The sequence below is a fragment of the Onychostoma macrolepis genome, chromosome 18 (genome assembly GCF_012432095.1).
Source record: "Onychostoma macrolepis isolate SWU-2019 chromosome 18, ASM1243209v1, whole genome shotgun sequence".
NCBI lineage: Eukaryota > Metazoa > Chordata > Actinopteri > Cypriniformes > Cyprinidae > Onychostoma > Onychostoma macrolepis.
This window is the reverse complement of record NC_081172.1, coordinates 11277401-11291667: the sequence shown is the minus strand read 5'-3', so window position 1 is coordinate 11291667 and position 14267 is coordinate 11277401. Positions and strand designations below refer to the sequence as shown.

At 40.0% G+C, this 14267-nt stretch overlaps 1 protein-coding gene across 1 annotated transcript; it reads right to left on the bottom strand.

The window, feature by feature from the left end:
* Positions 1-601: 601 nt before the first annotated feature.
* On the bottom strand, positions 602-14052 carry n4bp1 (nedd4 binding protein 1). The gene is made up of 7 exons (XM_058751916.1): positions 13494-14052; positions 9695-11217; positions 4816-4946; positions 4636-4732; positions 4027-4134; positions 2198-2299; positions 602-2076 (listed from the first exon to the last, which is right to left on the bottom strand). Exons 1-7 carry the CDS (start codon positions 13800-13802, stop codon positions 1770-1772), a joined length of 2577 nt encoding a protein of 858 aa, XP_058607899.1. The 5' UTR covers positions 13803-14052; the 3' UTR covers positions 602-1769.
* Positions 14053-14267: the final 215 nt, after the last annotated feature.

Below are 14267 nucleotides of genomic sequence, written 5' to 3'. Positions count from 1 at the left end.
GAAAAAAGGATTATCTGGAATATATTCAAAGATGTTGGCTCAAGAGGGGGTGAGTAGTGAAAGCTTGTCACTACTCATACATCTACGTGTGTAGAAAAGACTACTGCACTTGTATGGGCTCAGACTTGAAAAAACTGCGATGTCGCCCCCTACTGTCAGTTCTATAGCGCTTTTCACGTTTCAAGGCAGCTTCATAAAAAATGTATGCTTCAACGGTACAGTCAGGAAGTAATGTGTTATATCAGACAGAGGTGAGTGTGTCAAAGTAATGTCCATAATATGGCAATAGTATACAGTTGGTTAGCTAAAACCAGAACAACTATCTGCCACTGGGCTCAGAAAAATTCAACAAATTTGCATACCTTTGCTTCTAAAGTAAATGTATTTTGATTTATGGATGCTGTACTAGAAAACCAGACAAAAACACAGAGGAAGATATTTATTTTTAGCCACATTTAATTCCATGACTTTATAAATGTAAGGCTTTCGGCTCCGATTAGGTGAAAAGGCCTTTTAAAGACCTTTTTATGACCTGCAGGTTTATGCTAACTTTGTTTGATGGGTCAGAATGAGACCTAAAAACAAGCACAGACCACAGAAGTCCTGATAAACACATAATTGGCCTTTATTAACACTGCCTTCCAGAAAAAGCAAAAGGTTTTCAGCAGCCATACTGTGAGATACCCACAGTGCCTGCCGAGTCTGTGACGCTTCCGTGGGTTTAACGCCTATGCATTTTCATTCCCAAAATTGAATACCAATTCACAATGTCCAACGCTACACATATTTCAGAGACAGGGAAAGGCTGATGCAGTAACAATAACAGTGAAAATTCACTTTGGTGGCAATAAGATGTTCTAACAGAAAACAATGAATTTCAACTATGCATTGCATTTTGTTCATGTCCTCCATTACATGAGGTTGGTAAAAGGGTTAGCAGTCCCACAGCACCCTCTGATGGTCGTAACTGGGACAAAGGTTTCATCAATGACGGTTTCCTCTGGTTTCCTGTTTGCTATTAAAAGAAGGTGACTTGCACAATAGGGCAGAAGAAGGGACGTGCCAAGTCACTGAGTAATCTGGAAACTTTTTTAACTATCTAACTGTTTCACAGTCTCTTGGGTGATACGGGGGTCTCCAGGGATTCCTAGAAACAGCATACCATTTTGTCACCATCAGCAAAGTTAACGGGAACTAAAATTAGTGAACAGGAAATGAGCAATTTTATCCTGCAAGCAGATGATAGGGCACTTCAGTAGGGCACTTTGAGTGACTGGAAACCAGTACTCATTTGGCTCAATAATGTCAATATTTACAAAAACCGAAATTACAGAAAGCACAATCATTTCAAAAACTGCAAATCAAAACTGTCCTTCAGCAGTAATTAAAACAAAGCCAGTTCAGAACAACTGTGTAGCTGGAACACCTTTTAGAATAAAGATTTCTGAATGGATAACTTACAGGAAAGGAAGATTATTCTTCACAAATATTTACATCAAATATATGCCATTTGGACTGTACATTCTCGTATATTTAAAGCACTTAAACAATTTATAACTTAGGTTTTTGTGCTTGCAGTCGATTGGAGGGCCCCGGATATCATAATCTAAATTAGCTGACGGAACAAATAAATGCTTGAACAAAGTCCCTTGAACAAACAAAAGCTCGTAGCAGCGCTTTTCCATCATGGCATTCTTCAATAATACAAAAAGCCCTGTGACCTCCATGCACAAGAGAGTGGAAACTGCAATTTTGGGTGTAAAAGTGTGTCAGCCCAGCAACAGGCCAGACAGAGCATTCAGGTCCCTCATATATGGGTTGTCGCTGAGGATACGGTCGATACGCTGCTTTTGGTCAGGAAAGATGTCGTACAACTTCCTTTTGAGCTCTGTGGTTTCTGAGGGCGACCGCTGTGGAGGTGGAGAAGGGGACGGTCGAGGAAGGTGCCAGTCTGGAGGTCCGGAATGTGGCCAGTGGGAAGGGGAAGAGGGATGTGCTGTGGACTGTGCTGCCGAGGCGTATACTGACGGGGTTGCCCGAATATCTGTCCTCGGTGGGGCCATTATGGGACTACCTCTGTGAGAGGACAGAAAAGTTATGAGGGGACAGCTTTCTTCTGCTTAGAGTAACAGATGAGACTAGGATAATACCACTGCTGGGTATTATTTTAAGCAAAAATGTGTAATTTTGAACTCACCGACAGTCTTTAAATAGAAACTCGTCTAGGTGAGGTCCATTCTTTCCAAGTGGGTCATCTGGGATCATAAAGTGATCTTCTACAAAGGTGAACTGTAAGAGTCTGAAAAATCCATACAGTGAGCTCTAAATCTGAACAAATGCTGAGCACACAAAACACACTACCGTTTAAATATTTGGTGTCAGTTTATTGTTTTAGAAAGAATTCTCTTATGCTCCAAAGGCTGCATTTACTTCATCAAAAAATATTTAAAACCTCAAAATTGTGAAATATTATTACAGTTTAAAAGAACCATTTTATATTTTTAAAATGTAAGTTATATCTCTGAATTTTCAACATCATTACTCCAGTCTTGTATGCAACGTGATCCTTCAGAAATCATTCTACCATTAGAAACTGTGGATTCAAAGAACATTCAAAAGAAAAAAAATGATACTGATTCCAAGCTTTTGAATGGTATAGTGTATAATCTTACAAAAGCTTTTTATTTCAAGGCAAGGCAAGTTTATTTATATAGCACATTTTATACATGGTGGTAATTCGTAGTGCTTTACATAATAGTCATTAAAAATAATAATAATCACAACAATAAAAACAAGAAATTAAAAAATGATTATTTGCAGGTGGATCGCGGGTGGATGTAATAAATCATAAATGATGCAAATATTAATTCATTTTTTAAAATACATTTTTCATCCGGCAGACGATTTAATTTGTGTGTTTTTGCCTGATCGTGAAGTTGCAATGACAGAAACCGTGACATTCCATATAAAAGTCTGAAAGGAGTAAAGCCTGTGTTAATGCTATTGAGTGGGTTAATATGGCCAAAGAAGATATTTTGGTTTTATAAATAAATGTTCATTTAAAAGCAGCCCACGATCAATGTATTATGTTACCGTTACCCCTTACGGCTCCGACGAGGTTTTGTTCCGTCCTCCATGCTGTGACAACTCATAAAAGACTATTTCTAGCCAAGCAGCACGGAGACCCGCTTCAAAAACGTGCCGCGCTGTGGTTGGTATAAACACAAGCACTGACTGCAGTCGCGATCAGCTCCAGTTCCCGTGGAACGTGTGCAGTGATGATCAGCTCTGACGTCACTGAATCTGCTATATTCATTCAATCATCATGCAAAACATACACGACAAATAACAAATTTTTCATTGTTTCTCAAAACATTTTCACACCGGCAATGACATGACTGCGGAGCCAAATCATTTATGTCCCCACGCATCATGTACATCCTCACGTATTGTCATCAAATTGCGATCGGTACGTGAGATCGGCCAATTGTATGAGTACCGATCGAGTCATAAAATGTGATTATCGGCCGATACCGATATCCGGCCGATCGATCGGAGCATCCCTAATAAAAAATGTTTCTCTCGAACAGCAAATTAGCATATCAGAATGATTTCTGAAGGATCATGTGACAATGAAGAAGTAATGATGCTGAAAATGTAGCTTTGATCACAGGAATAAATTACATTTTAAAATATATTCAAATAGAATGCAAGTTATTTTAAATAGTAAAAATATTTTGCTTTTGCTGCATTTTGGATCACATAAATGCAGGCTTGGTGAGCAGAAGAGAATTCTTTAAAAAACATTACAAATCTTACTGTTCAAAAACTTCTGACTGGTAATGTAGTATATACTTTTGTAAAATTTTAAATGTCTTCTCTGTCAGTTTAGATCAGTTTAATATGTCCCTGCTAAATAAAAGTATTACTTTCTTTCTTACTGACCCCAAACTATGGAATGGTATTGTGTTATTAACATTAGAAAAAAAATTATTGCTGGTCTTCTGGACATCTTGTTCTTCTTACCTCTCCTGAATAATCCTTCTCCACGCTTCTGACTGGCTCACAAAGTCCCTCAGGTTGTCATTGGTGACAATGACCCCTCCTGTCTTCTCAGCCAGATGAAGCAGGAACCTGTGAAGAAGGTCACAGATCAAGCAAGACATAGACAAAAACCTAGGGCATGTATAAAACAGTGCAGATTTCATCCTCAACGTTCTCAGATTTTACAATTCTACCCACTTGCTCTTGAAATAACCATAAACACACCACCTGCTTTTATTATGCATGACCTCATCTGCATATTATTTCCATATTGGCATCCAGATAATAAATAGATGACACACACTGTAAATATGTCTGTGCCGATACAAAAGACAATATGCAGTGTGCATAATTTTACATAAAATTTCTTTTTTGCAACCTCTGATGTGTGCATGGGAAATGGCACTTTTCGATGTCCCATCTCTATTTTGTGCATAGACATCTTTTATACACAGAGTACATTTGTGTGATTTCCAGAAACATCATTGAAAATCAATACACCAAGCCACAAGCTAAATACTATTTTGTCTAGTAATGCGTTGAGGAACAGAAAAAATTCTAGATGACTCTTTTAGCAGCTGGATCTTGTACCTGTCATCATGGGAGGAAATTCTCTGTCCACACACTTCTCTAGACGGGGTGAAAGATAGGAGTCGCAGGTTTTCCAGCTGATTCAGAAAGTGTTGTTCTGTAACAATACATGTAATATATCACATTTGGACTCCAAATCTATATTACTGATCTAACGACAGAAGGAAACTGAGCTCCTACCAGTGATGTTGGGGTCCTTTTTCTGTCTCCACTGAGGAACGAAGACAGTGATTTCTCTGTGCCCTCTGCGCCAGAAGGCCTCTACAGCGATGGCGATCCCACGACAAGAAAAGATTCGATGGAGTCCATGCCTAGTTACAGCAAATAGGGAGGTCAAAGGTCACAACCAGATTGGAATAGCATACTATCAAACTACTAATACAATTTTAGCAGTATCTAGACCTACGTTGTGCACTGTATGACCATTTTGTGTATAAGAAAGGTTTGGAGGACCTGCTGCTTTTGTCAACGTGTAGTGCACTGAGTGGGATACTGTAGCCCACAATGCAACACAATGTTTCCACTTGACTCTCCACTTATGGATGTGCAGCCATACATAAACCACTAGTTGTTTTTTAATCTTATTCTAGACTTATATTTGACAGGACTGGAATAAAAAATCTAAAATTCTACATTACTAAGATGATAAATGGATGCCAGTTTAAAATGAAATGTAGTGAGGTAATTTGGAAACAGTGTAACACTGTTAAATGTTTAAAAAAAAAAACAGCAATGCATTCTGTTTTCACAATCTTTAAATAATAGGCAGTATACAATATATTCCCTTATGCAGTAAAAGGTGTAAGTGGTGCAATACATTCATATTCAAACATGCTAAATTCACCTAGAGGCCTGATTAAATAACCAAAGACAAAAGTTCCCTACTGAATATCAATTTGCTTGATCAGGAAACAGCTCTGCATTCAATTTCACAATGCATCTGATCACTGATAGAGAGATAAGTACATATGTAAATGCATTTGAGAACAGTGGTTAGCAGTTTACTTCCTTTTACCTCACCAAATCTCAATTAGACACAACTGACGCAAAAGGGTGCAAAAATAGACGCACATCTCCATCCACTCAGAACGCTTAGACAAAATGATACACGCATACAGATGTGCAGCCGTCAACATCCCCCCCCCGGTCTACACAGAGACACACAAACTGAACCACAGAGGGGTCACAGGGAAGTTCCCTCTATGAGAGAAAGTTATTTCAAACAGGAAGTGTTACTAAATCTACGACCGCTGACGTAAAAAGTCAGATAACTTTCCCAGTCTGGAAATGTAAATGGCTAAATATGCAAAAAAACCTTTCATTTCTCCCTTGTATTTCTGACAAAAAAAACACCAAATAAAAAAACCATGTGGTTCACCTCTAACTCAACCACATGAAGCCAGTGACTGTAGACTCTGACCTGATTATCTTGCACTGACAGGACAGGTAAGATACTTCAAGAATTGAGCTGTAAAGGTAGTCCTTTGTCCAAAATGACTGTAGACTGTTAGTACAGACTGACCATGTGACTACACGGGGCACAATCATCATCGAACCGTGCGCAACACTGGATGCGCCAATGTAAATGATCAAATCCATTTGTCCTGTTGTCAGAAGTCGCACAAGTGCGTGGAGTACGCCAGAAAAAAAGATTGGTGTAAAAAAAGTGTAGATCGGTGTGAGGAACCTTTCTTTTCAAAACAATACTACCTGAGAAAAGTGAACTGAGAAATGAAACTGTAACATCCTGGATACGTGCCAGGCCAAAGCAACATCATTACAGCAGGATCAGCAACTGTACATACGCTGCACCAGTTTCAGACTATGAACTTTGACCTCTCCTTCACATTGACTTTCATCTTCAACTGCAAGATATTGACATCCTTCCTATCTGCTATGGCAGCGTTTCTTGGTAACTGCATATTTGGGCTGCTATGGCAACAAGATTTCACCTGAGGATTCAGATCTCAAATATCATGCAAGCATACAAATTAGCCATGAGAAACCCTGTGTGAGCTGTTGCCTTCAAGACTGGCTGAACATGTGATAGACTGACTGACTGTTCACTGCTCTGCATGGATAATATGGTATAATTAGTTGAGGTATGAGCGTTCTGCAACAGTCCTTAACTTTCCAAATGACTTTGTTTCTTGTCTAAGGACAACCTTCGCATTACACATACCCCTTTATTTTTCTTGCTATTATTTGAGTGGGGGCATTCTTAAAAACTCAAGAATACACTATTTCTGCATCCCAATTTGCCTATTTATACTATGCCCTAAAAGTATGTACTCTTTTTGTGAATAGTAGGCACGCTTTGGGACATACTACTTAAGCCTGGAATACACTATGCAATTTTTGCCCCAATTTTCCCCCGATTTTACAGTCTGAACAAGTTGATGCTAGTTGAGGAAAGTCGGAGCCAGTCTGCAGATTACAGCTGACAGATTCCACAGAAAATCGTGTAGTGTATGATGGTCACAGACTTCGATTTTTTTAGCTTCAGACTTTGACTCCATCCAGTCGGAGGATATCAAACATGTTTGATATTTTTAGCTGATTTTAGAACACGTATGTTTTCATTTGTCATGCGTCTCCTAGCAACAAGGCGCACGTTTCTGCGTGAGTTTGTTGTGATCAGAACAACTTTAAAGTCTGGTAGTGTATGATCTTCAGTCGCCCAGTTTTCCTTTGTCACTATTTACAAAGTCGGTAAGTGTATGATACCTAGTGTTTTAAAAATCTGTTCAGATTTTAAATGTCGTGTAGTGTATTCCAGGCTTTAGTCATAGCTGCTTCTTTAAGGGACGCTCTGTTGCTTAGTTACGTGCATCCTGTAACGGTTTAAACTGCCCTGTCAATCATCTTGTCACAGTTAACATCATCCACAATTCGTTTAATTTGATTTCCTACTGTATTGGAGAGAAATGAAGAGGCACATCGCGGGTCTTTCATGCCCAGAACTCTGCTCATGTGTTTGCATAACGATTTTAATGACCAAATGTATCATTATAAACGTTCACAGTGTTGCTGCAGAATAAATATAACGTGGATAACATTAAATTAAATTTTTTTTAATCAGGTTAGACATTGATTATTTATCACTCAAATCCCTTTCTCTACCTGTCCTTTGGTTGCGCATATCCACAATGTTTGTAGTTTTTTTTAAACACTTTTTATGCGTGTTTGTAGTTCTAATTGAATCCCCCGTCCACCGCGCAATGTGTTGTGGGCAATATTAGCTGTTAGTGTGTGCATCGGAAGTAGTAGACCATACGGAAATCTTTGGCATACTTTTTTAAACATACTACGATTTGGGACATACTAATTCTATTTTCGAATACTATTTAGGATGGATAGTATGCGAATTGGGACACACCATAAGTTTCAGATCTTTCTAGTATATGCCCACGTATTTTGTTGAGGTAAAGGTCTTATGGTATAAAAAAAATCCCACCTGACACCTTATCCCACAATATACCTTTTTCTCCTCAATTAGACATCACTAGTAGGGGCTAAAAAGATATTCTTCTCTTCAACCCTGTATAACACCTCAGTTTCCATACTAGTACTTCTAAAAGTGCAGTCACCTCCGGTAAGCCACTTAAAGGGCAAAATAGGGGGCTGACAAGGGGAGAGACCCACAAAAGAGGTTGCCTTTTACGTGGGAGGGAGAGAGGAAGGGGGGTGTGGGTGAGAAAGACTGTTATGAAGAAAGGAAAAAGGGGGTTGCACCTGCTTTTAGGTTTTCAAACACAAACACTTGCATACTAGTTCAAATACACACACAGAGCTTACTGGAAGTGACTTGCTTTAACCTTTATGGGCACTTACACACTCAACACCACCAACATTTTCACACTCCCTCAGTCTCCAAAAAAAGCATCAATCACACCTGTCCTTTACAATGGTTTCATAGTACAAGCATTATTCAAATGCTGAACTCCAAATACTGAATGCATAGGTCATTTACTCATCATCATGATTTTCATTCTCCCAAGCAACACAAGAGAAATGCTGAAGAATGTTCAAAATGTTGAAACAATGAAGGCAGCAGTGACAAGGATCTGTCAAGCCCCCTTCAAGTCTTCAACCTATATGATAGACTGTGTGAGGAACGGGACAAAATTTTGTTGATTCTGACAGAAAGTTTAGTCTGTTCTTCACACAAAACTTTTGTGCTTTCAAATGATGTTCAATAGGCTACATTTATAGTGCTTTTTGGTAACTTTGGGGGTTTTACAGTAACTTGTGCTGTCAACCAACTAAACTAAAACTTTTCAATGGCCGGAATCTAGAAAGCTGGGTGGCTGATGCCCATTATAATGTCAATATATATAATAAAATTGAATGATAGTAAATGAGTTGTACTCACACTTTTATTTTACACAACAAAAGAACTAAAAAAGAAATATTTACTATTCATTGACAAAGCTGCCATTACAATTTGGAACTGACAGAGTGGGGAGACTTTTGAAGACTTTAAATTGGGTTTTTATGTAAATTGTTATTGCTAGCTAATGTCAATTAAATAAAATCCCCAAAAATAATGAGGATGAGTAAAGGATGGAATACACTACACAGCTAAAATCTGAATAGATTTTAAAACACCAGGCATCATACACTTGCTGACTTTGGATATGTTTACCAAGAAAAACTAGGGCATCATGAACTAAATGTTTGAGGACCACACACTACTTTTCAACTACTTTCAGCAATGACCCTTAAATTGTTCTGAACACAACAAACTAAAATATTAAACATCTGGTATTCGCAAACTAGATGGAATCATAGTCTAAAGCTAAAAAAAAAGTCACACTATGCAATTTTCTGTGAAATGTGTCAACTCCAACTCAAAATCTGCAGACTGCCTATGACTTTCAGCGACTAACATTAACTCATCTACGCTGCAAATTGGAACAAAAATCTGGGCAAAAGTTCTGCAGTTTATTCCAGCTATAAATGCACACCGAATCTACGGTTATGGTTTTAAAAAAATTCTTTGATGTTCATGAACTGTCACTGGCCCCCAAAACTATAAAATCTGATGGAGACTTACGCCATTGCCACATTGCTCCCATCGATGATGATGTGGCGCAGATCAGGGCAGCCCGGTTCATTTTGTAGGACTAGTTTGTAGGGGGTTCGCAGAGACTGCTGGAAACGAGAAATGCCGGTGAGGGGTGCTGGTTTAGAGGTGCTATGTGCCTCAGAGCGAGGTAAAGGTGCCCTCCCAGGGAGCGTCTGGTAAGAGCATCCTGGTCGTGTGTCGGTGCTCCGGAGAGGAGGGCCTTGAGAGGAGCTGCGGAGATTGGTCACAGTCTCAATCCTCACTGGAACCATTGTTTGAGAGCTACCACGGGGCAAGTAGTCAAACCGGGACTCTGACTTCAAATCAGGTGTAGCCATTCGGGGCTTCCTCTCTATCTCTGTGAAGTCGTTATCATCGTCATCAATGATAATCACTTCACACACGTCAGTCTGTGCACCATTGTTTCTTTTAAGAGTGGTAGAAGCTAGTGGCACACTGCTTGTCTGATTCTTCTGACCTATGCCGTTAGTGCTAGGAGGTCTAATGTTTTCTTTGCACTTGATCTCTGCGAGAGCTCTCATCTGTGCCCGCTCTTTCTCTTTGAGCCTGACACAGGTAGAGGTGGACGAGGCATTTGCACAGGGGGATGGGTCAGGCGTGCGAGAAGTGCGCTGTGCTCCCTGGCTCTTCTGAGTCTCTTCCACAATTCGTTCCAGAAGTAAAAACGTGTCCTCTGTCTGCCCCGTCTCACGCACCACCCGCTCCACCACCTCCTGCTGGTAGCCCATGGTTCGGAAGAAGTTAACAAGACAGCGCAAGTTAGTCTCAGGACTCACTGCCTCACTTTCATTTGGCGATTCACTAGCTGCTAGCGCCCCTTTTGCAGATGTAATTGTCCAAGTTTGGCTTGGCTCTCGCTGTCGCTCTTCCAACTGCTCCTCTTCTCTCCTCTCCAAAGAGTATTGCCTCTTTGTGTCCCTCTGCTCACTTTCAGAGGACCGACGCTTGTTGCAAGGCCGACCGTTTAGACCAGGCATAACATCAGGAGTGGTCCCAGGACCTGCGGTTTTATCCTCAAAAGTGGTGTCCAGGATACGGTTGGAGAGATCTGTTACAGGTGTGCTAGTCTGGGAGCGGTCCTGCTCAAGGTCTATGATAGCTATAGGCTGTGTGGGGCTTTGGGCCAAGCCCAAAAGTTCCTCTTTGAGGGCACTGGGGAGCAAAAGCAGCTCCATTGCATATTTATCAGCCCGGTCCTCCACAAAATTCTTAAAGGTGCGCTTAACCAAGGGCTCTCTGTCAGCCGGCAAGCTTCTCTTCTCCTGAAAGAGGGCGACAAACTGTTGAACACGACTTTGAGCCATGACGACGGCCTCCGCACACCCGCTCAACCTCAGACGACCCGGCTCCAGTACTTGGACCTCTGCACTTGTGTCTCTAAGCAGCCGGTCTAAAAAGAGTCCACGAGCACCAGCAAAAATGCAGTGCATGTCCACCGGGTACCATTCTTCCTTCTGAAGCTCTGGGTCACACAGGCCTTTCACGTACTCCTGAAAAACAATCACAGCAGGACTGGATTACAACACATACATTGCGAAAGATAGAAAATTTCACTTCTTGAAGAAGCAGGGAGACATGACAACACAAGCATACCACTCTAGAATAATTATTATCAGAAGAAAAACAAGTCAAACTGGTTTGATTATTTTAAGCTAGAATGCACATATGATTTGGCCCGAGGGACCAAATGACCAAGAGCTACATCATCTTCCTAGGGAGATTCCACATGCCCATTATCATATCGATGAAAGTGTGAATACATACCAAAGTAAACAAGCATGATGCCGCACCCAAATCTAGATAGACACAGAGCTACAATGTTTTACATTACGCAATGTTCCAAAACTGTGTATAAGAATAGCCTTAAAAATATTATTAATATGCCATTAATGAACCTATTATACATTTTTATATACAATTTTTTATCAGAATAACCTTATTTTCCCAAATTGTCCAGCCCTAAAAGTACTGTATTTAAAAAAAAGATAATCTGGTTAAAAACAATGTGGATAACTGGGCTTCTTTGGAGTTTCTCTAACTTAAAAGACACGAGTGAGTGGCTTTGAGTGAGTGGGTAAGCCTACTAGTTCAAAAGAAACAACAACACAGGAACCCCTTGGGGTGGACCATTCTGCCACATTTTTGATGAACTTTTTATTTCTTTGATCTGCGTGAGCAAGTTACGGTAAAAGAAATACTCATATACAGTACCAGTAATGACACCAGGTTAAAAGCCACTACTCCGAGTAGTAACTAAAACCGAAAGTGAAATACACTGGGGGCCTCCCGCCTTCTCCTGACTAAGCAATCAGATCTCTGTCAAAGACTCATGAGAAAATTCATGACACAGTTTGGATGAGAAGCAGATACCAGCTCCTATCTGTTATTTTAATTAAAACGGCAAAAGATATTCAAAAGTCACTGAGATGTGGAGACAAGAGATTTTCGCCTGTCAATGTGATTTCACAGAAAATTCCTTGACGCTTTAGTTTTGTGGTTATAATATTAATACCTGTGAAAAAATATTAGAAATATTCTAAATATTTTGACAAAGAGGAAGTGCACGTGGTGGCGAAACACATCCACTGAGTGGTTTCCGTTTCATGGCTTAACAATAAGGATATTCCAGGTTTACTGGCACTGATGGTTATAATTTCCTTATTAGATCGGAGTAGAATTGCAAACAATGGCATGTCAGAACTAGGCTATGACACCACACGTGTTCAGTGAAAAACCACGTCTTTTTTTGCTGTCTTGGTAACTCATTTTTTCGACACCACTTTAACGGGAAACATCTATGTCAAAATGTACAGTGTTGGATCATCTATAAATGTGTGTGAAAGCTTACTAATGTGTTTCTGTTTGCTGAGACATTATGAAATCCACCGAAACACAATCTTTTTACATTGGCTATAATGGATCTATATGGTTTGGTGACAGTTATTCCCAAATTACATAATAAAGCAGAATTGTGATGGGTTATTCAAGCAATATCACTTACAATTGTACTGTTGTACTGAGTATCAGCACAGCTGGGATTTGGCCATGTGATTCACAGCCATCCATGCTGATGCTCAATACAACATTATGATTGTGAGTGTGATATTACTTTTCTACTATAAACAAGTAAATAATATTAATTACCTTATGTATCAGACAAAAACTGGCCACATTGTTGCTGTTTATCTTCTCAACCCATAGTTCCAATTAAGCTAAAGCATCATATTTTGTGTATCACCAAAGAAAGGTAAAGACTTAAAACTGGTCTGGATCAACATATGTGAGTGAACCAGAGTTTCAAAGCACTCTGTAATCTCCAGGCTTCCACTCCACTCCGGGTTGTCCATTTCTTTTAAGACAAACTTGACCAGAACAAACAAACAAAACAAAAAGAAAAAAACTCCAAAAGTACAGTATTCGTTCTGAAAATGATTATGTTAAATATCAGTCCTTTTTGAAGTTGTTTGAGAATTAACATTATTATAGTAGGCTAAATAAAAGATTGATCAAATAATTTTTGTGAGGACAGCGAGACACAAACATGTCTACAGCTCACCACAGGCCTTTGTTTAAATGTCAAATAAAGACAAACATGTTGCTGTCAGACAATGAGTTCATTCTGACATCAGCTTCCTCCAACTATTACGTTGCAACTTAAGTTAGGTTAAAGTTCGTACATTTTCCTTAAGTTCTGACAGTCAAAAAACAAGCAACAACATTGTTTAAGATAACTTTTTTTTTTTTTTTACAATTTACTTTCTTTTACCTTCGCTTTAGACACATCCTCCTTTTTCCCCTTCAGCTGGAGCCAGATCTGCCTGGAAGCCTTACTTCCGTGGGCTCCTGTGTGATCCAAGAGACCAATAATGGTGAATGTCACTTGGAAAACCTGTTCGACCTTCGGTTTGCTGCATCTGAGCTCTGCTTGCTTGTCCTCGTGTACCGTGAAGTCGTCTACGGTGAGCGGCTCGGACTGCGCTCTGCTGGCGGTCGGGGACTGCCTGCCTCCCGGCGGCTCTGTGCAGGTTACCTCGGTGATTCGCTTCATCCCGAGGAGGGGCCGTGTTGTTGACATTTTATTTTCAGCTATATCAATCTATGTAGATCACGGCGACTTCACACGGCGAAAAACCCCTTGTAAAATGAATCGTTTACCCCCTTCATGTTCGCTTCCCACCCTCTGACTCTTGACGTTAGTCAACAGCGCTGTAGTATCTGTGTTTAGACGTTACTCTCGGTTAGCCTGCTAGCCTTCATCTCAAGCCGTCGCACCCGGAAAACCCCGCGTACGTCATCAACAGACGACGACGTTTGCCGAGATGTCATCGCTCTTTGATTACAGATACAGATAATCTGTTGCACGGGGCAACCATTGTTTACGCCAACGTTTCTTCTGTGAAAATAAAAATCGTGAATTGTGAAATTATGCTCTGGTTAGCATGATCATTAGATGCTGCAAATACTAAGAAACAGTAAAATGTATGAATTCAGATCTACACACTACCGGTCAGAAGTTTGGAATAATTTAAAAAAAAAGGAA

What these genes read in the sequence shown, in the direction of transcription:
- n4bp1 (XM_058751916.1), bottom strand. Translation starts at nt 13,802, where the DNA reads ATGTCAACAACACGGCCCCTCCTCGGGATGAAGCGAATCACCGAGGTA. An exon ending in AAAGGACCCCAACATCACTG is followed by an intron (nt 4,733 to 4,815) that starts GTAGGAGCTCAG and finishes GTATTGTTACAG; the next exon opens with AACAACACTTTCTGAATCAG. An exon ending in AGAAGGATTATTCAGGAGAG is followed by an intron (nt 2,300 to 4,026) that starts GTAAGAAGAACA and finishes TGGATTTTTCAG; the next exon opens with ACTCTTACAGTTCACCTTTG.